This window comes from Sciurus vulgaris, assembly GCF_902686455.1.
Source record: "Sciurus vulgaris genome assembly, chromosome: 3".
NCBI classification, from domain to species: Eukaryota; Metazoa; Chordata; class Mammalia; order Rodentia; family Sciuridae; genus Sciurus; species Sciurus vulgaris.
Window position 1 is genome coordinate 180,749,848 of NC_136463.1, and position 23,523 is coordinate 180,773,370.

Consider the following 23,523-nt stretch of genomic DNA (forward strand, 5'->3'; position numbering starts at 1 on the left):
CATTTAAGAAGGGGAAAATAAGTACTGTGGGGTTTGGTGGCTATTGCTAATATATGGATCAGAGTAAATAACACCCAGAGTAATCACCAGCTTAAAGCCAAGAGACCCTTATATCTGCATCTGGAAAGCAGAGAGAAAGGCCAGCCTATTGTGGGTTCTAATTTTAAGAATGGCAGAACTCCAGAAAAGACTGAATTCTAATCTCATCTCAGGTGGTCTCCTATGCCAGAGTCAAGGCCCTGAAACTCAAAATGGGGCTATGAGAATTTTGATCTGGTATACCCTCTGAAATGCTGGTCATGAAAAAGAATCCCCCTTCCCCTTGTGTAAGAGGGGACTATGACTACCCCCATCTTGCTTAAATGAAGACCATGCATAGGTCTTTCTGCATGATACAACTGGACAAGCCATGGGTGGGGCTGCTGTTGAGAGAGGGTTTATATTTCCAAGGAGAGGGAGGGCTGGCCAACATTACCAGCAGGAGCTAGGAGGTGATGTTTGGTGGTAGATCCTGGAACGAGAAAGGTAAGATACCTTGGGTAAGGTGAATTGTCGATACAGGAGAGCTCTTCTGTGCCACAGAGTTTAATCGACCTGGCAGGGAGGATGGTGGTGATTCTGTATGCCCCAGGTGGCTATTACAGGCTTAGGAGAACTGTGGTACATATTAGATGAAGTGGAAGTAGAGATGCCTGAACTATCACAGCAGGCTCTGGGGGACAAAAGCCCAGGGAAGCTGGCATGTTAGCACAGCTCTACTCTCTACAGTGCCAAGACCCAGCCTGAAGCAACTGTGTTCCTCAGGGATCTCAGCCAAAGAGGATATTGCTTCATATACATCATCAAAAGCAACTTGAAATAGAGGAGCAGAAGATTGTGGGCAGCCACCTCAATAAAAAGTCTAGATCCCCTGTCTAGTTTCCAAATCTGAGTCAGTTCTCAGTGAGACCCTTTTCCAATGGAAGTCAAGGAAGGTTTTCAGAAGGAAGGGCCTTGAGAGGGTAAGTAGTAGGGATTCCCCAGAGGGATCTGTGGCCACATGTCCAAATAAACACATGCCAGGAAAGGAAAACACTTAGGTCTTTCTAGTGTGTTGAACAAAGGGTTGAAGTTGATGCAAATATTTGGGGACACAAAGCACAATCATGGCCCCTGTTAGAGTGTACGGATGTGAGGTAATGGGTGTGCTGAGTCCAAGAGCAAGCTGGCAATCATTTCCCCAGCTGCTGAATGTGCGATCAGAACACACACAGCAGTTATATGTACAGTATACTTGTACAGTCTTACCCTAGGGCAAAAGAAATTCTGCTTTCTATTACAATATAGCTCATAATCTGGATGCTGCAATTCATTACATTGGTCTACTGTATTGATGGTGTGTTCATGGATCTGATGAGCAAGAAGTGTTGAGTATTCTGAATGCCTTGGTAAATCAGAGCTACAGTGGGTGGTGACAGATAAACCTTACAAAGATCCAGAGACATGCCATGTAGGTAAGTCTCAGGGACTCAAGGATTTGGAGCATGCTAGGATTTCCCCTCCAAAGTTCCAAACTAGCTAGAAACTCACTCTATTCAAAAACCAGTTGCCTGAGGCTTCTGCAAAATGAACACAAGTAGGCAGGCTTTGGGGAGAAATCAAAACTCAGAGGAAGTAGCCAGTGGGGGATCCACTTCCTCTTCCCTATCTTCTGACCCTGAGAGCAAACAGTCTTGCTCCAGTGGCCTAAAACTTTGATGGAAATCTCTCCTTTCAGTATAAACCGAGGAGTGGGATAACTGGGTCAAATGGTAGTTCCATTCCAAGTTTTCTGAGGAATCTCCATACTGCTTTCCAGAGTGGCTGCACCAATTTGCAACTCCACCAGCAATGTATGAATGTGTCTTTTTCCCCACATCCACACCAACACATTATTGCTGTGTTCTTGATAATAGCCATTCTAATTGGAATGAGATGAAATCTTAGGGTGGTTTTAATTTGCATTTCTCTAATTACTAGAGATGATGAACACTTTCATATATTTGTTTTGTATTTCTTCTGTGAAGTGTCTGTCCAGTTCCTTGGCCCATTTATTGATTGGGTTCTTTGTATTTTTGGTGTAAAGTTTTTTAAGTTCTTTATGAATTTGGAGATGAGTGCTCTGTCTGAAGTACATGTGAAAAAGATTTTCTCCCACTCTATGGGCTCTCTTTTCACATTATTGATTGTTTCCTTTGCTAAGAAAAAGCTTTTTAGTTTGAATCCATTCCATTTATTGATTCTTGCATTCATTTTTTGCACTCTGGGAGTCTTGTTAAAATCAGCATACTATAGTAGCACAGCCACATCAATGTTTATAGCAGCTCAATTCACAATAGATTGTAGAACCAACCTAGATGCCCTTCAATAGATGAATGGATAAAGAAACTGTGGTATATATACATGATGGAATACTGTTCAGCCATAAAGAAGAATAAAATTATGACATTTGCAGGTAAATGGATGAAGATGGAGAATATCATGCTAAGTGAAATAAGCCAATCCCAAAAAACCAAAGGCCGAATGTTTTCACTGATAAGTGAATGATAATACACAAGGGATTTGGGGGTTGAGGAACTTTGGATTGTGTAGAGGGAAATGAGCGGGGAGGGGCAGGGGTAGGAAAGATAGTGGAATGAAACAGACTTCATTACCCTATGTACATGTATGATTACATGAATGGTGTGAATCTACATTGTGTACAACCATAGAAATGAAAAGTACCCTATTTGTTTACAATGAATCAAAATGCAGTCTGTAAGAATAAAAAATAAAAATTTATGCTTGGGAGAGCCAGGGAAATAGCCCAAAGTTACCAGGCTTTCCAGGGAGTGAGGGGGAAATGCTAAAAAAGACAGAGTCATAGGAAGTATGTGTATAAACACTCCCAAGTCTCTGGCTAATACCTGGGGCAAACTGAAATCTGTTTGACGTGGGGGCTGAGCTTGGCCACTGCAGATGGAGATTGCAGTTTGAGCCTAACCACCAGAATTACCTACTAAAACAAGAGTACCTGTTTTGGTTCAAGCAAGAAATGGCAATCAGTTGGGACTGAGCCTGCAGCAGATGCACGTAGCATGCAGACATGCTCTGTATGCCGCTGGATGTGTCTGCTCTTAGAAGTTTTTGTAAAACCTTGTGTGGCATGGAGTTCTGTATAGGAGCCCCCCCACCCCCCCGCCCCCGTTGTCTACTTTGTATTTATTTGGGAAATACAAGAAATAGCATGGTTCCTGCATGGTACATTGTCTGAGTGATAAATGGTAAATCCAGGTTCCTCCTGCTAAAGCATCTTCGTGGGTAAGAACCAGACTCCCAGTGCTTGGTTCTGGTAGGCACAGTTCAAGGGTACCCTGTTGTCATTTTAGCTGAACCCAGAGTCCTTAGATACATGTGTGCCCCTCATTCGCCATGGCTCCACGTTCAATGGGATAAACAGCTCCTAGATTTACTCAGAGAGGGAGCCACAGGCCATTGGCAGTATGTGTGAGAGTGTACAGAGGGTCTCCGTTCTCTCTGGAGGAAGCAAGTCACCAAGTCAACCGAGACCACCGACCATTCTCAGCTGGTTTGTGGCTGAGAAATGGCTCCTGATCACAGAGAACTTCTTGTTTGTCTCCTTAGTACTCCAAGAACATGGGTCCATATCAAGTGAGATGGTGAGTTTTCAATTTCAATGTCATTGTTTCAAGAACCAACACGACCACACCAAGTGTTTTCCCCCACAGCCACAGTGCCAGCAGACCTCGGAGGCCACCTGCTCCTGAAGAACTTGCCACCTGTTGGGTTTGGAGCCGCCTTACCTGAAAGCCTAATTGCAAGGCGAGACAAGGACGCTCAGAAAGCAGGGCCCCAGCATGGCCTTCCAGGACCTTGGGCCACTTCACAACCTGGCCAGACCCAGTGGCTAGCCTGTGCTGGGCCCGTCTGGATGCCCACCTGCTTCACAAGCGCAGCATCGTACCCGTGAGGAGCACATGCCCAGGCAGGGGCTCCGTACTGTAGTTTCAGAGTCCTCCATGACCTGGGGAGAGCTCATTGGCTTCTGTTTTGGAGTTCCCCCAAGTCAGAACTGCTGTGGGTCATGGGATACAAAGGCTGGTTTACTCTCTGTGCAGGACTTTCTTGGCCCTGGACACAGGCCCCTGGGAGAGTTCAGGTGTTCCAACTGGCCAGCTCCCCACCACATTTTCTAGCAAGTGCTTCCGTGGATAAGGCAGCCTCTGCCCCTTCCCTGTACCTTTTTCTCAGACACTGGCCAGCAGGAGTGCACTGGCGCTTATTAGAAATATACTTAGGATAAACATTCTTAAGATGCCAGTCCTCTGTGTAGGGCCAATTGGATCGATCCTCTTCCATGGCTGAGTCTCCACAGGATAGTGCATTTCCCGCCTCCTACCACTAAGTCCTCATGAAGCCGCCCTTCCCTTCCCCACCATATCTTTACTCTGTTTGGCAGCACTGAGCTCCCTCCATGGTCTCTCCACTTGAGAAAAGCACCCGCTTGGGAGCCAGAACAAGTGGAAGGCATTCCCAGCTGTCTCCTTCCTTGGGCTGGGTGGAGGCATCTCTCACCACGCATGCCTCACCTGGCTCTGACCACGCATGCCTCACCTGGCTCTCCCAAGATCCCGGAACGTCCAGCTCACCATCATTAGTAATGGACACTTGGAGGACGTTCCAGAAATATTAGCCATGGCCATTCTGCAAAAGGCTTCGTTCTTCATTCCAGTGGTTGCCTGCCCCAACTGCCACCTCCTCCAGCTCCCCCTGCCATGCCATTTCCTCTGCTCCTGTGGCTCCCAGCCCCGCAGACACTCTGAGGCTCCCCAGGAGACACCATAGGTGGGACGAAGTCTCTCCGGCCCTCTCTGAGGGCAGGTCAGATAACCTGCAGGCCTAGGTCCATCTTGGCAGGTATGAATGGTGTAGAGCCATCCGGTTCCAGACCTCGGAGTTGGCAGTGAGTGCTAGCTGGCGCTCACCCACGACCACAGCAAGATTCCACTGGGAATCCCCAGAACCTTAAAAATCATGAACTCTGTAGCAGGTGGCTCTTTTTCAGTCTGAAAGGTTGGGCCCTAAGCTAGTATCAGTTGGGTGAAGCTAAGACCTCTTGCTTCCATCCCTTCGGGAGTCTGAGGACACTGAATGGTAGTAGGTGAGGGCCACCCCAAGGGAGACTGGGGTGCACGAGGCAGGGCTAGGCAAGGGCATTTCCTGAACCCTTAGCATAACACACTCCTTGACGTTTCATGCCTTCCTTGAAAAGCTCATTCTATGCCATTTGTTTTGCAGTTTATTGAATTTTTTATACATGTTTTAAATTACTAACAAGATCTGCGTGCTTGGAAAGGATCTCAGGACTGTGCTGCAGGGCCTCCGGGTGAGGGAGGTGGGCAGGTTTGAGGGCTCCAGCCTTCAGGGAGGTGGAGAAGGAAGGGCTGCCCGGTGCTCCCAGGTGGAATGCAGCTTTCTGGGAAGGATTTGCATCAAGAGGTCTCTGTCTAGGCCACAAGCCTGGATATGCTCATGAACTGCCAAATATTAAAATTGTCCCCGAACTCAATCCCTTAATTGGTTCACCTTCATTTAGAATGAAATAACAGTGCTTGCATAGTTTTTGAAAAGAGAAGGATTTCCAGTTTCTGCTTCCACCAGAGGACAAAAGAACCCAGGTGTAAGGAGGCTGTAATACTGAGTTAGGCCACTAGAGGGAAGTGTGGAGCCAAGTTCAGGAGGAAGGTGTGCTGTGGGCTGCGGTCAGGGGGACTGTCCTCTGCTAAAATGAGAGGGATGTCTCCACTCCTTCCTTGCTGTGTGCTCCCGGCCAGTCTGTGCCCAGCCTTGCTGGCTGGGGACCATGGGAAAGAGGCACGAGTGGTGTCACTGGGCTCCAGGAATCCTGGATATAGCTGTCCTTGTTCACTCGAGGCTACAACAGTGGCTAACCTGCAGTCCACGGGTGAGGAGGCAGACTGGCGGTGGGGACCGGAGGTGTGGCTCTGGGCCACCCTCCTCCCTTCTGTTGCACAAGGGCTGAAGGCTTCTGTAGGGGTGTTTCTCATGGCTGGCCCCCAGGCCCGCATAAGGTGACCAGATGGACCTCCATATTCTCCAGCACTTCCCTTCCCTTCTGCACCCCCAGAACCCCTTGCCCTCCACCCCTTCCTTTCGGGCCATGGATTCTCTTCCTATTCATCCGTTGTCCATAAATTCTCTTCTTCCCATAGAAACAACCCTTTCCCCCTCTGCGCATCCCTGCAGCGTCTGGCAGACTTTGCCGTTGGGGTGTTCCGAGCTCCACGCTGGTGGCCCAGTCACTGACATTCGGCCAGGCAGAGGGCAGGGGCAGGAAGGAGTCAGCCTCAGCCTCCCCACAGCCTGTAAAGGCCCCGTAGTGCCACCAAGGAGCTGCTAAGCCTGGGGCGTAATTGCATCCTGATGACACAGTTCCGGGGGCTCCGACCCAGCCTTCTCACCCACGTTGGTCTCAGGGAGAAGAGAATTGTGGGGAGAGGCACAGGGTCAGGGGCGGGAGGCCCCCAGTGTGCCGTCCATTTTCCCCACCCGAGTTCTAACCCAACTGAGGGATGGTCAGAAAGGAGGTCAGCACCCTGCTTTGTTCCTGATGAAAGCGGATGGGGGACCTTGCCCAGGTGTGTGGCACTAGAGAGAGCCCCAAGCTGCATCTCAGCAGTGGCCTTCTCAACCTGGCCTCAGCTGCGCCAGTCAACCACAGGGCCCAGCCCCGGGCTTGCCCCTGTCCTCGTGCACCCAGCTTGGAGGCGTGGACAGAGCCCCAGTCTCTGTGGGTAGATGACCATGGAGAGATCTGACAAGGGGAGACTCGCCCCGTCCACCAAGACCTAGTCCGTGAGGTCTCTCCCAGGAGAAGGGAGGGGACGGGTGTCATGCTGACCTGTGAGCTGCCTCCCAGGAGACATGGGAGGCCGCCGCCGTCACTCTCCATGTGCACACCCACCCGAGGGAGGCCAGTCTCCGTACTTGGGCCCCAGTGGCCCCAGTGCCCAGGGTGGCCACTCCTGCCCTCCAATCCAGGCTGGGATGCCCGCTTTTGTCTCACAGAGAGACCTCTTGTCCCCAAGGGTGTCCGGATGGGAGAATCACCCCCACTCCTTGCTCCTGCACTCTGAACCCCAGCTGCTCTTGTGAGGTTCCCAAGATCCTCCTCAAAAGCTGCCCCCTGCCCCCCGGTTTCCAGGCTCCTGGGGCTTGTGTAGACCCACAGGAAGCCGGGCATGCTGACGTCAGTGCCCAGCTCTGCACTGGCCCCGGTCAGCCTGCTACACAGGGACAGAGAGGGGAATCGCCAGATGGTGCTGGTGAAGTCTGTGCCGGGGTCTGTGTGGCCCTCCATGCCCCATAAAGGCTGGACAGAGGACAGCTGTGCCCAGCGAGGCAAGGCTCACCAGCCCCTCTACCCGAGAGAGAGAGAGAGAGAGAGAGAGAGAGAGAGAGAGAGAGAGAGAGAGAGAGAGAGAGCCCCTCTCATGTATGTAGTACCTGTCGGCACAGTGACCCTGCCCACTGAGAAGATGTCCTCACCAGTGCCTGGCATCTGCCCATCAGTTTGGTGCTCACTCCTCTGGGGAAAGACAGATTCGTGGAGCAGGGGTAGAAACCCCCCGCCCCGCAGGTTCAGCATAACGGGGTGAGCACCCTTGCTCTCGCCAGATGTCAGATCTGTGGACTGTGATGTGAAGCGGTCACTTCAGAGCTCTGGCCGCTTCCAGCCCCTGAACCCTCACCTGCTTCCACCCTTTGCTCATCCCACGCTGGCCCTGGAGTCTGCAGACCCTGGCTCCCAGCTGCACCCCGGCTGTGGCAAAAGGGTAACTGGAGCCAGCGGCCCGTTCACGTCTAGACCCCCTGGGCTCCTTCCTCCTCCGCTGAGGAGACCAGGGCTTCTTTGGTACTCAGGTGTCTCTTCCTCAGCCCTTGCCGTTGTGCTGTGGTCAAGGCACCTTAAACCCCGGCACCTAAAATGTCAGCCTTGTCCCTAACCTGGCTCAGCCTCTGGTCCAGGGGCTTGGAGAGTCCTCCCTTACCTCTCTCCAGCTCTGGTCTGAATGTGGACCTACCTGAGTTTAGTCCAGTCTCTCCCACTGGCCTGAGAGAAGACTAGAAATTTCCAGCTTTCCCTCCAATTCCCTATTCCGGCCCCCATCCCATTTAGGGGAGTGGGCGAACACGGAGGTCCCCACCCCACCTGCATTATGCCACCCTCTTGGAAGGCTGCCGGAGCTGAGAGCAATTTTGCTCTGAGTGGGTTTTTTTGCAGTCTTTGCATAAACAAGAGGGCACCTGGGGGCTGGCCCTGCGTGTCCGTGGGGCCCCTCTGCCCTGCCCCCTGGGCCTCTCCATCCCTACTGGCACATTTCAGGAGAGCTGGGACCCCTGGGCTGAGGGAGGAGGGAGAATTATCTTGGCAGGGGCACATCGGAGACCGAATAAATACTTTCACTTCTCTTTTCCCCTTCTGGGCGGAGCTCTATTTGGTGAGTTGATCCAAGGGCTGACTTCCTGCTCAGGGTCGGCAGCCACCCTGGACACAGGCAGGGGACACTGAGGGACAAGCGGCCACCCTCCCAGGCCCAGGCAGGTCCAGGGTGGGAGGATGGCAGAGACGGCTGGAGACCCGAGCACCAGGTGAGTCCCCGCTCCTCCTTTAACTCCTGTCTCTGGCAGTATTGCTGCTTCAGTGTCCGGAGTCCAGCTGGCATCTGATGTGTCACGGTGGCTCAGCCCTGCTTCGCGGGAGCAGGGGCTGCACTGTGATAAAGTGAGAGTCTGGGAAGAGGAAGTGGGGCTTTAAAATCAAGCAGGGCGGCTCTTGGTGGGAGTCCAGCTCGCCCCGCAGGACATGAGCTTCTTGTTCTGCAGTGACCTCTCAGGGCAGGGCCTCTGGCGGCAGCCGTCCTGGAGGCAGGGATTGGCTACTTCCCTGTGACCTCTGGATGCTCCCAGGCCTCCCCCGCCTTCCTGCACTGTTCACAGGTCACCCCAAAGCGGGGAGTTTGGGCCACAGAAGCTCCAGGGTAAACATCTGGCCTCTTTTTGAGCATGAGGTGCTGTGGTCCGGCACCTGCATGGGACAAGTGTCAGCTGTCAGCTCCGGGCTCTCCCAGGACTGGCCGGGTCTGGGCTCCTTCTCTGCTGACTCTGATCAAAGAAAGAAAAAAGAGAAAGGCCGGTGGGGGTAAGAGGCTCGTGCAGACTGAGCCTCTTCACTTCGGTTTGTTCCAGGGTAGGTCACACCTCCCACAAGAGAAACTACGGAAAGTGTCTTTTCCCCTGTAGTGGGCTCAGAAATAACATGGCTTAATTATTTTTTTTATACAAAAGGAATGCATTATACAATCTTGTTCATAAAATTCCAGACAACACAGAAGTATATAATGGGAATAAATTCCCCCCACCACTCACTCATCTTCGGCCTCCAGTTCCGGGTCTAGAAGTCTGGTCTCAGTCTTCTCTTTTTCTGTGCATTTATCTATACAACTTGTTATCATAAAACATGACTTGTGTTTTCATTTTGTAATAAATGAGATGATACTGTACATTGTTCTGCATTCCACCTTGCCACTTATTTTAAGAGTGGAAACCTTAGAGATCTTTTCACCTTAATATATGTACCTAAACTTTGTTTTTTAAAGCAGTTTCGTGCTACTCCATGAGGTTGATATATGTACCATAATTTTTAAACCAGTCCCCTTTTGATGAACATTTAGGTTATTTCAATTGTTTACTTTTCTCAGGAAACTGTCATAATGATTATATACTTCATGTTGGAATTCTACACTATTGTATCACAACCCCAAAAAGTAGAATCATTGAGGCAAAGGGAATTGATATGTACTTGTTCATAAGCTTTGCCAAATGCCTTTGTAAGGGACTAAATATGAATGTTTTTAAAAGCAAATGAGAAGGGCCATCTCCCTACGCCCAGCCAAACTTTGTAAAAGTGATAGATAAAGAGCGAAGGTTGTTTCACTTGTGTTTTCCTGATTAAATAGGAGGTTGATCAGTTTTCCTTGTTTGTTGACTGTTAAATTCCCTTTCCTCTTGCAGGTTTACTTTTTTGCCGATATTATTTGGGTGTCTGTCCTTTCTTTCATGATATGGGAGACTTAGCTGGATGTTCTGAAAAAGTATAAATACAGTTTCCTTGTCCTAACTCTGTGTGGTGACTTTTGTCTTATGAAAACTTAAATTAAAAAAAAAAAAAACTTAAATTTTAAGGTATAAACCTATGATGGCATTGATTTTATACAATATAAATTAAGTGGTGTGGACAGTTACTGATGAATTCCATGAGCACTCAGTGTTTAATGATGGTTCTTAGGTTCCTTTTTGGCTGCAGATTCAAGTCTACCTTTATGGGCAAAAAAATAAAAGGTGGGGGGAGTTCCTTTTTGAATATTTCTGACAACTTATTCCTTTTAAGCAAAATGATACTTACACTGGAGTAACTTCAGCCTTCACATCCTTTATGGGCCATATACTTTCCTCTCTCTGATGTTTATACTTCCTGTGTCTAGTGGTTACCTTCAACTTTTCCTCCATGACAATGACTTGGTTTTTAGTAGGTTTATTTCTTGTAATTTCTAATTTAAAAAAATATTCTGTGTGTGTAACTGAGTGTGTGTGTGTGCGCGCACGCACGTGTGTGTGCCTGGAGGGCATCTTAATTGGCTCCCGCAGCGCTACAAGCTGCACTTGAAGCTGGATCTGTAAATCCATCACGCCTCATCCGATGTCGGTTTTTTTGGGTTTTCCTGTGGTGTCAAGCAGTTGCGGGATGTTCTCCTGGTCTTCCGTGAGTCATTCTTCCAGGTTGATTCTGCCTGAATTTTGCATTCTGTGCTCCTTCATTTTTCACGTGCTGGCTGTGGCTTTGTAGGACATCTCACTGATGTTTGTCCCAAGTCACCCAAACTTCCTGCTTGCTCGGATATAACCTGAGTGAATTTTTTTTTTTTTTTTTCACATTTCCTGTCTTATGTGAGACTGAATCATTTCCCACCTAAGTTACTTGAAGTTTCTGCTTTGTGCTCACCTGTCTTTCTGAGGACACCATTGACTGATCACTGAGTGGCCACATAGGCAGGAGGGTTGTTAGGGTTTGGATATGGGATGTCCTCTCACAGCTCCTGTTAATGCAGGAATATTCAGAGATGAAACGATTAGACTGTGAGACCCTTAACCTAATCCATCCTGGATCAAATGGACTGACTGTGTGATAACTGTAGGCAGGTGGGGTGTGGCTGAAGGAGGTGGGTCACTGGAGTGTGTCCTAGGTGGGCTGGTCTTCCTGGGCCCGCCCCCCACTTCCTGACCCCACCATGAGCTGAGCAGCTCTCCTCCACTAGGCTCTTCCTCAGGATGTGCTGCCTTTCCTGGGACCCAGAGCAATGAAGTCGGCTGTCTATGGATTAAGATGTCTGAAACCATGTGCCCCAATAAACGTTTCCTCCACTAAGTTGTTCTTGTCAGGTATTTTGGTCACAGTGATGCAAAAGCTAATGAAAGCAGAAGCTGGGACTGAGAAGTAGGGTCGTTGTTGTGAGTAACCTGACCATGTGATTCAGAAACATTTGCTGCTGGTTTGTGGGAGTAATTTCATAAGTTTATAGACTGGAAACACTTCAGAGTGTTATAGGTGGAACTTGATGGCCACTCTGGGGGGAGCCAGAATTCCCAGAGGAATGCAGACTGTGTTCGGAGGTTTTAGAGGAAGGTGGAAACTCTGCTGGGGATTGACTAGAAGCCACTCACGATGTATTCTGGCAAGGAATGTTCCTACATTTTGCTCATGTCCTGAAACTTTGGGAAAGCCACATTTAAAGGTAATGGACTAATTAATTTGGCAGAGGAAATTTCTAGGCAACACAGTCAGTAGTATGAATATTGCTGGCAGTTTGGGGTCAGGTTTACTGTGAGAACGGGAGGCAGAAAGCAGAGCGAAAGGATATGAAAAACTTGCATTTTGACGAGAAAAATGAAGCTGTGTCAAGGAAGCGGTGCTTGTTAGAGATGATAACCCCTAAAGAAATTCTAAGTACTTTGCAGAGACAAAGGGAAACATACCTTGAGGGTATCTCAGGAATTTTAGACCACACCGATTTCAGGATCAAGGGTCTGGAAGGGGAAATTCCTTCGAGATCATGGGGGCATCCTACTCATGCAGGGGGCCCTGGGAAGTTGTTTCACACTGTGAACTGCACAGACACTCAGAGGTCACCGCAGCCATGGCTCTGGAGGTCCAGGTGTCATGTGAGCTGGCAGGAGATCTTGGTGTCATCCCCGTGGTGCTGGTTCCACAGGAATGCAGAATGCTACAGTTAGGGGTCATGGAGTCTTCTGCTGAGATTTCAGAGGAAGGTCTTGGAGGTCAGTCTCTGTGGAGTACTGCTGGGGGCGACTCATGAAGCTGTGAAGGTGAAGTTGAAGCTGGAATGGAGACCCCAGGAATTAAGAGATGCCAATACGTGTACTATCTGACAAGAAAAGCCATGGCTGCAGAGAGCCAGGCTAAAAGAGAGGCCACATGGATTGCCACTGGCAAGGCCAAAGGGGCAGGGCTGCCCAAGACTTTTTTTTTTTTTTCACTAGGGATTGAACCCAGGGGCACTTAACCACTGAGACACATTCCCAGCCCTTTTTAATATTTTATTTAGAGACAGTATCTTGCAGAGTCTCTTAGGGCCTCATTAAGTTGCTGAGGCTGGCTTTGAACTTGCAATCCTCCTGTCTTAGCCTCCAGATCCACTGGGTTTGCAGGCATGCACCCTGTGCCCAGCTTGCCCAAGTCTTTTGGAAATAGCACCTCAGAGCCAAGTGTCCTAGATGCCGTATGAGGAATTACAGGTGGAGTTAGAGGACCTGTTTGTCCATCTGGGTTTGGGTCTTGCTTTGGCCACATCTCTTCTTCCTATGCCTCTGTTCCTCGCTTTTAGAAGCATGATGTTTACTCTGTGCCACTGTGTATTGGATATATGGAAGTTCCTTTTGACTTTTACAGGGGTTCACAACCAAGAGTTTGCCTTGAGTCTTAGATGAGACTTTGGACGTGGACTTCCGGGAAGCACTGAAACTATTAAGACCTGGTACTCTTAGAGATTGATTACATGCATTTTGCACTATGATATGAACATGAGCTTTCGGGGGTAAGGAGTGGAATGTTATGGTTTGGATATGAAGTGTCCCCCAAAAACTCCTGCTACTGCAGGAATAGTCTCATAATTACATTGTGAGACCTTTAACCTAATTCATCTGTCCTAGTGTTGATGACTGGGTGGCAACTGTGGGCAGGTGGAACAGAGCTGAAGGAGGTGGGTCCCTGGGGGTATGTTCTGGGAAGGTAGTTTCTCCTGTAGTCCCTCCCTCCTCTCTCCCCTGCTTCCTGTTCCCACTATGAGCTGAGAAGCTTTCCTCTGCTGGGCTCTTCTGCCATGAGGTACTGCCTCCCCTGGAGCCCAGAGCAATGGAGTCTCAATCTGTAGACGGAGTCCTCTGAAACTGTGAACCCCAAACAAACTCTTCCTTCTCTACGTTGTTATTGTCAGGTATTTTGGTCACAGTGATGCCGACGCTGACTAAAACAGGTGTGTTTGGGTGTCCTCACTTCCCTGCTTTGTCCTGTGTGGCCTCTCCTGTGCCAGCACCACCTGGCACAGAGATGCCAGCTGCCCCATGACTTTTAATGCTTGGTAGAATGAATCTTCTCTTCTTTCAAAGTGTGTCAGGTCTTTGCATTTCTGATTCAACTTGTCAAAATCTTGTGGGGATTGCATTGATCTATGGGTTTATTTGAAAAGAATTGATATGTTTACAATATTGTGTCCTCAATCTCATGAATACGGTGTATGTGTATTATTCTTTAAAAATCGTATTAGTCAGCTTTTTGTCACTGTGACCTAAGTACTTAACAGGAACAACTTAGAGGGAAAAAGATTTATTTGACTCATGGATTCAGAGGATTAAGTCCACGGCCAAACAGTTCCATTCCTTTGGGCCTGAGATGAGGTAGAACATCATGGCAGAAGGGTGTGGTTAAGAAAAACTGCTAAGCTCATGGCAGCCAGGAAGGAGAGAGAGAGAGAGAGAGAGAGAGAGAGAGAGAGAGAGAGAGAGAGAGAGAGAGAGAGAGAGAGAGAGGTGTGAAGGGGCTGGAAGGTGCCCCAGAAGGCACATCCCTAGTGATCTACTTCCTCCAACTAAGACCCACCTCCTAGTAGTCCATTCAGTTGTCAGTCAAATGGATGAATCCACATGATCAAATTATTGCCTAAAAGCCTGACCTCTATACCTTGCTGCACTGGGGACCATGCTTTCTACCTGAGACTTTGAGGGACATTCCAGATCCAAACCATAACAAATACACATGCATACACACACACACACACACACACGCAAGGGCCTGGCTTTGATCCCCCGCGCTGGGTAAAAACAAAAATACAAAATATCTGTTTTTACCCAACTTGGGGGATCAAACCCAGGACTCTATATGTGTTAGGTGAATATTGAACCACCAGGCTATACCTCCAACTTCCCAAAATATTTTCTAATAAGATGTATATTTTTCTCTTTGGGGGTTTGTGCTTCTTCTAGATTTCTTCATAAATATTTGATATATGTGTGCTATAGTTAACTACAGATTTTAAATTAATTCGCTACCTGTTTTTCACTAAGATTTAAAAAGACATTGAACTTATGCTGTCCTAATGATGTACATACAGATGTAGAGCATGTTTATGAACTTACATAGTCTGTAATGATGAGTGGAGTCCTACACGTACTATTTCTTTTTCTGACCTTGTCGCATTGGCTAGGACTTCCAGTGTCATGTGAAGTAGAAGTCATGATAGCAGCCTCCATCCCCCACTGAGGGAAAGCTTTCATCGCTGTGTTACTGTGGATGATGCCCACTGTTGGCTTCTTTTCAAATAAAAAGCACTGTTCAAATGAAAGAAATTTTATAGTTGGCATCTGATATTTTTCAATAGGAAGTATTGGTGGCCTTGTTTTCTGCAGTTTATCCTTGTTCTCACAGATTTTCTTCTCTCTCTTTTTTTTTTTTAATGTGGCACTCCGGGGTCAAACCCAGGACCTTGGGCATGCAAGGCAAATGCTCTGCCACTGAGTTACATCCAGCCTTGGAACTTTTTTAAATAAGCTTTTTATTTTGGAATAACTTTATATTCACAGGAAAAGTACCCAGGCAACATAGAGCACTGCTATGTGTCTGCACCAGTTTCAATTGCCTGAAATTTCACCTTCTTGCATTTTTGTGGTGCTTTTGGCGAAATGAAGCAGCCGACGCTAGTACATCACTGCTGACTGGACCCAGGGCTTCTCAGCTCCACCAGTCTTCCCACTAATATCCTCTTCCTCAGTGCAGGATTCCACACTGTGTTTCACCTGTAGGTTGCCTTGTTCTCTTCTGGGTGTGTCCTTAAGTCTTTCCTTGCCTTCTGTGACTTTGACATTTGAAGGGTACCGATCAGGCCTTTTGTAGGAAGTCTTTCATTTTGGGTTTGACTTTATGTTTTTCTCCCAGTCACCCTGGGGTTTGGAGTTTTATGAAAGAATACCCTGAAGGTGAAGTGCCCTTCTCTTCAGCTCTGTCGGGGGGATATCTGATATCAGTGTGACTTGTCATGGGTTGTACTGTCCACCTGAACTTGCCACTAGAGTCATCCCAAAACCAGAGGCAGGGGACTGCCTCAAGTTGTCCTGAGGTGGGGGCCAGCTGGGAATCCAATCGAAGAAGCCCCCAACACCACAGTTAGGGTAACCTGCAGACATGGAGCTGTGTGGTCCCCATACCGGCAGTAAGAGGTGTTCAACTCAGGTTTGCCCAAGAGGAGGAGGTTGGGTTGGGTATGGAGTTTATATGAAGGTTTAGGAATTTGTTTCAGGCTGGGACTTGTTCACAGTCCCTAGCAAAGAGGTAAACAAGTCCATCAGAGCCTGGGAATGTTCAATACCCTGGTTTGGGTTCAAACTTAGAAAACTTTGCAACTGTCCTGGCCACAGAGCAGTGAAGGTATTCTGAGCTCTTGGTCAGGACAAGGAAAGACAGTGGGGGAAGGAGGGGCCCCTCACCAGTGCTGTTAACCTTGACCTTGAGGTGGTGTTTCCTGGGCATCTCTGCCATACAGTTAGCATTTCCCCCTGTTATGGTTTGGATGTGAGGTGTCCCCCAAAAGTTCATGTGTGAGACAATGCAAGAAGGTTTAGAGAAGAAATGATTGGGTTATGAGAGTCTTACCCCAACAGTGAATTAATCCCCTGGTGGGATTAACTGAGTAGTAACTGAGGGCAGGTAGGTTGTGGCTGGAGGAGGTGGGCATCAGGGATGTGCCTTTGGGATATAAATTTGTATCTGGCAAGTAGACTCTGCTTCCTGATCATCAAGTGAGTCACCTCTCTCTGCCATACTCTTCTGCTGTGAGGTTCTGCCTCACCTTGAGCCCTGAGGAATGGAGCTGGCCTTCTATGAACTGAGACCTGAAACTGTGAACCCCTCAGTAAACTTCTCCTCCCCTACAATTGTTCTGGTTGGGTCTTTTAGTCATAGCAGCAAAAAAGCTGAATAAAATACCCTCTTATCTGTACTCTATTCATGAATTGCTTTACTGATGTTGCTAGTTATCTTTGACTGTGTTCTACCATTTCTTTGGAAAAATCACTTAGAGATAAAATTTAGGCCTAGAGTTAAGGTACAACATTTGTAAAGAATTTTTGTTTGCTACATCCAGGTGGCTGGGCACACCAGCAAGAAACTCTTAAAATCAAGTTCACAGTGATTTACTGAGAAGCAATTCCAGGCCAGGCCTGTCCCTCTTTTTATTCTTTTTTTTTTTTTTTTTTTCTTTTTTTGCGGAACTGGGGATCAAACTCAGGGCCTTGTGCTTGCAAGGCAAGCACTCTACCAGCTGAGCTATCTCCACAGCCCTCTTTATTCTTACTGTGAGATGGGATGTGTGTCACCCCTGGCTGTAATGGGGCTGGACTACATTAGACTCTCTTCCCTGTGTGGCCTCGGGACTTCATTTCATGTATATATATGTATGGATGTATATATATTCTAATTAGTTATGAAGACAGTAGAATGCATTTTGACACATCATACATAAGTGGAATATAACTTTCATCCTCTGAATATACATGATGTAGAGTTACACAGGTCATGTAATCATATATACACTGTAATGGTCACTTTGAATTGTCAACTTGATTGGATTAAGAAATGCCGATGATTAAGAGGCCTCTGGGTGTGTCTATGAGGGCATGTCTAGGAATGATTGGCATGTGGGATAGGGAACTGAAGTGGAGCCCCTCCCTAAGTGTGGGCAGCACTGTCCTATAGGATGGTGGCTTGGATGGAATAAAAGTTGGAAGAACAAGGAAGCAGATGCAGGTGCAAGCTCCTCTTCTTGAATGGGTTCTTGATTGCTGCTTCGATGGTCTGAGGATATTGGACTCTCACTTCTTCACTCTGCCAGTGATTCTCCAGGGAGTTTCCAGAAGCCTTGTTCTTGGACTAGGGTAGCACTGTTGATCCCTCTTGTTCTGGAGCTTCCACCTCTTGGACTGCACAGCTACTGGTTCTTCCAGCTCTCCAGCCAGCAGACGGCCATTGTGGACTATCCAGCTTCTGGTCATGTAAGCCAATCTAATAAATCCCCTTTTTATAGTCCTACTTCCTGTTGATTCTGTTCCTCTAGAGAACCCTGAGTAATACATGCACATAGCATAATAATGACTGGACTTCATTTCTGACCCCTCACCTTCAGGCTATCAAACCTAAGATCTGATTCTCTGGAAGCCACCAACACCCTCCCTTCGAAAGTGGCTTCTGCACTTGGGCATCTCCTGGGTTTCTTCAGTTCTTTTAATTTTGCCTGGTAAATCCTTGCTGTATCTTCATTTCTTCAGGGATTTAATAACATTTACATTTATAATGCTTTTTAAAGTTTTTTTTCAGCATGGGTGGGGGCCTTGGGTTGGGTTAGTTCTGTCCCTCAACAGATTCAGGGTCACTGATTGATTGACTTATTTTTCAAAGTTCATGGTTTGAGGTTTGGTGGCAGCTTAAGAAGGTTTTCTCTGACTGCTTCTAAGATTTTTCTCTTTCAGATTTATTGTGATGTGTCCAATTTTTTTTTTCTTATTTTTTCCAGTTGGAGTTTTCAGTTTAAGTTCATAAATTGATTTCTTTCTTCTGTTCTGAAAAGTACTGTCATCTCTTTAAATGTTTCTTCTTCCCTTCTCTTTATTTCCTCCTTTCTTTTTCTAGAACTGGAAGTGCAAGCTATGTTAGACATTTACACTGTGTCTCACATGTCTCTTATACTCCTTTCTAAATTTTTTTCCATTCTTAAACTTTCCATGCTTTAGTTGGGCATTTTCTATTGATCTATCTTGCAATTGCTACTTCACTAATGTTGGTTTTATTCTGTTGAATCTTCTGTGAAAGCCTTCTATTAAGTTTAGTTCAAGAAATTGTGTTTTTCTAGCCTGCAATGTCCATTTGATTTTATTTCTGTGGAGTTCAACTTTCCGTTGGAATTTTCTAACCATATATTTTCTCCATCTTTTCATCCATTTTCTTAAGCACTTTTATCACTGTGTGTGAGAACTCCCATCTCCAGATCATCTGTGTCTATGATTCTATTAATTTTCTCTTTGATCTTATGGACTTATGTTTTGACATTCCTATTAATTTTTTATTGAATGTCAGAAGACATTATGTATAAAAGACATGAAGTCTCTAGATAGTATCCTCCACATAAGAATGATTCCCCCTTTTCTATGCTAGGCAGATAAAGTAATGGTCTGATTACTTCAAGCAAATCAGGGCATGAAATGAATCAAGATTGGTTTGCATTTTAAAAATAAAATTTAGCATATCTTTAGTTTTCTCTGCTCCTAGGTAAGAATCTTCAGGAATTTCAGTGGAGACTGAGCAGTGAGGTCTTCTCTGCTCTTCAAAGGTTTTGTCATATTTTTAGTCTCTTGGTTCAAGCAGCTTTAGAACTGAGAAAAGTTCTCGACAGGAAACCAAGTTGTTAGGTTTCTTGAAGTCTCTAAGACTGGGCACTCCAGCCCCATAAGACTTTCAAACATAGTGTTTCTACTTTTGGCCACAGCCCCCTGACTGTGACAAGCCCAGACTCTCAGCCTCCAGCCGTGTCTGGAATCAACAAGTACCCACAGAGGACAAAGGACCTGCAGAGTTCTGGGCTAGATCCAGGTCCCTCCAGGGCTCTCGATGCCCTCTCCATGTCCTCTGTCCCTTACCATCATGGTCTTGCCTTTTTAGCATGGTGGGCCGGCAGGTAATTCTGCTTCGCTTTTTAGGGACATTTGATACAGTTGTCTAGCCTCTTTCCTTGATTAACTTCTCCGCATACCTGGAGGGGCACCTAGTCGTGTGTGTGAGGCTCCTCCAGTCTCCCCCCGCTGCATGATCGCCAGGCTCTGCTTTCCCTGCCCGGGCGCACTCCTCAGTCTTGCCTCGCCCAGGTGGGTACTCAGCTCTCTTCCCACAATGAACAGATGTCCCAGGCGGAGAACAGCCGCCGCTCCTCAGCTGCCTCTGAGAAGTTCTGCCTCTGGAATCTCAGTCTCTCTAGTCTGGGTTGCTTCTCTAGCTCTCTAACGCCTTTAAAAAACAGTGGGAATAAAATACTTTTAAATTTAGTTTTCTAGTTGTTCTAGATTGTGCTTTTGACCTGCCTCAGATCACTCAAACCCCTGATGAATTTCCACCTAGATTATCTTGAACGGGTGGTAAGAAAGGATGATTCTACATTCTGCTTTTGCTCTCCCATCTTTACCCCAAATTACATGCAAAATATCTGTGTTACAAACTCAAGTTTGTCAGTATTTCCCCCCTTGTGCCTTGTTTAAGAATGCCTTCCAAGAACCGCTGGTGTAGCTCACGGTACAGCACTTGCCTAGCATGCGCGAAGCCCTGGCTTCAAGCCCCAGCGTGCCAAAAACACTACTACCACCAACAACCACAGCAAGGAATACGAGAAATCCCCACCCCAAGAGCACGTCCCCCAGTGACCCTCCTCCTCCCATGAGGTCCTGTCTCCTGGTGGTGCATTCAGCTATGGACTAATCCACCGATGAGCTCAGAGCCCTTGCGACCCAGTCATTGCCTAAAGCCACTGAACCTTGCTCCACTGGGGACCACACTTTCAACCCTTGAGTTCCTGTGGGGCATTGAATTTGTAAATTTGAAACACACAGTACATTATTATTCACCGTAATTCCCATACTGTGCAAAAGCTCACCAGAACTTACTTCTCTCGACTCAAACCTAGTACCTTTCGACCAGCATGTCCCCCTTCCCCACCCACCTGCCAGCCCTCAGCACCTGTGTGCAGGAGATGGAAAGTCATCCTGCTTTGCTTCTCCGAGTCTCCCTTCTTTAGTTTCCACATATGTATAAGTGAGATCACACAGTATTTGTCTTTCTGTACCTGGCTTGTTTCACTTAAAATAATGTCCTCTTGATTCATCTATGCTGTTGCAAATAACACGATTTCTTTCTTTAAAAAAGCTAAGTAGCATACCATTGTGTGTATATCCACTACATTTTCTTTCTATTTGTGTGGAGTGGGGATAACTGGAATTGAACACAGAGGGGGTGCTCTAACATTGAGCCAACGTCTTCAGCCATTTTTATTTCCGTTTTTTTTGAGACGGATCTCTTTAATTTGCCCAGGCTGTCCTCAAACTCGCGATCCTCCTGCCTCAGCTTCCCAAGTCACTGGGATCACAGGAGCAGGCCACCCTGCCCAGGGTTTGCTGCATTTTCTTTGTCTATTCATTCGTTGTGGATACTTAGGGTTGTTTTCATATCTTAACTATTGTGAATAATGCTGCAGTCTACATGGAAATATAGGTATCTCTTTACAATGGTCTCAATTTCTTTGAGTATACACACACACACACACACACACACACACACACACACACACATATATAAATATATACACATATAAGCCAGTAGCAGGCTGGATGGATCGTGGGGTAGTTCTATTTTTAATTTATTGAAGTCCCTGCCACTATTTTCCATAATTCTTATGCTAATTTTCATTTTCTTTTGATGCAGGGTGTCACTAAGTTGCTTAGGGCCTCTCTAAATTGCTGAGGCTGGCTTTGAACTTGCAAACCTCTTGCCTCAGCCTCCCAAGTCACTGGGATCACAGGTGTGTGCCACCACGCCCTTTTCCCCACTTGCTTAACGACACTTGTTATTATTCATCTTTGTGGTCATTCACAGGGAACAACAGTAAATGCAGTTGTGTTTAATCTGCCAGGCTTGTCCAAAAGCATGCTTAGGTTTTCAGATGTGACCTATCTCAGAATTCCTGAGCTAATACCTACTTGATCATGTCCACTACTTTTATATCCATTCCTGGGTTGGATTTACAGTTACTTTTTTATGGGATTTAACTGACGTATTTATTAGGAGCTTGGACTTAAAATTTGTACTTCAAATGTTGTATTTGTCTGGTTTTGATAGCAGAACAAAAGTCACCTCATGAAATGATTTGGGGCCATCTGAAAATTTTTTAAAAGTTTTAGAATGATTTATTCAATCCAGGCATGCTCTTTGCTGGGGTTCTGGCGATTGTCCCTAAAACTGTGGGAAACTGTGTGATGTGTGGAGAGGTCAGGGTCAGGTAGGTCTGGAAGTATTTTACACATTTTCTCATTATTTTTAATTATATTTACTTCCTATGTTGATTCTTTTTTTAAAAAAATATTTTTTTAGTTGTAGATGAACACAATGCATTTATTTTATTCATTTATTTCTACGTGGTGCTGAGGATGGAATCCAGTGCCTCAGGGGTGCTAGGCAAGCGCTCCACCACTGAGCCACAACCCCAGCCCCCTGTGTTGACTTTTGAGACAGTTCTGTTGGTTTACATTTTCCTCAAAGGTAACATTTTTCCTGGATTGTCACACTTCTTGGTAGAAAGTTGTGCAAGAATTTCTTTCATAAAGTTGTAATCTTGTGCTTCTCTGGAGACATACCCTCTTCCTTGTTCCTGCCCTGGTTTACCTTTTCTTTTGTTCTCTTGACCAGTCTTTCCATTTGGTTGGTCTTTTCAGTGAACCACATTTTGGTTTTATAGTTCTACTACTCTTTTTTTTGTTTGAGATTTAATTAAATTCTGCTTTTCTTTATTATATTTTTCTACTTATTTTTTTTTTCCTAATTCCTTACTTCAAACTTGTTGGGGGATGACCTTGTTTTTGTCTCCTGATGCCTTATTGAAAACTTAATTTTGTTGTCTGTGTTCCTTGTTTTCCAATTGTAATGGTTAATTTGATTTGTCGACTTGATTGGATTAAGAGATGCTGATGAGGAAGAGGCTTCTGGGTGTGTCCAGGAGGATGTGTCCAGGAATGATTGGAATGTGGGATAGTGAACTGAAGTGGACACCCTCTCTAAACATGGGCAACCCTGCCCAATAGGTGGCTTGGATGGAATAAAAGTTGGAAGAACAAGGAAGCAGATGCAGATGCAAGCTCAACTCTTCTTGACCGGGTTCTTGATGGCTGCTTCCCTTGTCTGAGGATATCGGACTCTTGCTTCTTCACTCTCCACCTTGGTCTTGGACTAGGGTAGCACTTTTGACCCTTCTTGTTCTTGGTCTTCCGTCCTTGGATCACGCAGCTGCTGGTTCTTCCAGCTCTCCAGCCGGCAGATGGCCATTGTGGACTATCCAGATTCTGGTCATGGAAGCCAACCTAATAAATCCCCTTTTATAATCATACTTCCTGTTGATTCTGTTCCTCTAGAGAATGCTGACTGATACACCAGTGTACACCTTTTAGGCTGTGAATGTTCATGTCTCTGTGCCACTTTGGAAATGTCTGGGTTTTTATACGTGGTGTCTTCGTTGGCGTTGGTTTCTGGGCCACTTGCTATTTCTAATTTGATTTGCTCTCCAGCCTAAGAAACCTTCACCGTCTCCCGGAGGCCTTCTTTTGACTTTCATCATTCTTCACACTTGGTAGAAGATGTGTTCCTTAGGCTTCCCAGTTTTGAAGGCCTCCTCCTGTTTCTCTGGTGGCGAGTGCGTGGCCATTGTTGAGGCTCCTCCATGTCTGGAAGGCAGTAGTGTAATGATTAACAGCGCGGCAGCCAATGCCAGCGAGGAGGCAGGGAGCAGGTGTGGAGAGGCCAAGTGGGAGGACTGGGAAGAGGGCATCTGAATTCCAGTTCTACTACCACACAGAGGTGACACTGGGCCAGCCTTGTGTGGTACCTGTAAAGTGGTGGTCACAGCATTTGTGTCCATTGCCCCTAGGGGTGTAGCTCAGTGGCAGAGCACATGGTTAGCATGTGCAAGGCCCTGGGGTCAATTCCCAGCAATAAAAAAGAGTGAGACCCATGTCCTAAAGGGAATAGGGGGAAGGCATGAGTTAAACCAGGTATCA

General features: G+C 46.7%; 1 protein-coding gene across 5 annotated transcripts in view; it reads left to right on the plus strand.

Annotated features, from left to right (window-relative positions):
• The first annotated feature begins 8,462 nt into the window (after window positions 1-8,462).
• The window catches only part of SP100 (SP100 nuclear antigen), a 97,904-nt gene continuing 82,843 nt past the window's right edge, over window positions 8,463-23,523 (plus strand). For 2 of the 5 annotated variants that reach the window (XM_079132618.1, XM_079132619.1), the window contains exon 1: window positions 8,506-8,691. In XM_079132618.1, the coding sequence (XP_078988744.1) occupies window positions 8,660-8,691 (32 nt within the window). In that variant the 5' untranslated portion in view covers window positions 8,506-8,659. Of the gene's footprint in view, window positions 8,692-23,523 lie in introns of all 5 variants that reach the window. The other 3 variants (XM_079132617.1, XM_079132616.1, XR_013762688.1) reach the window with 3 other exon arrangements.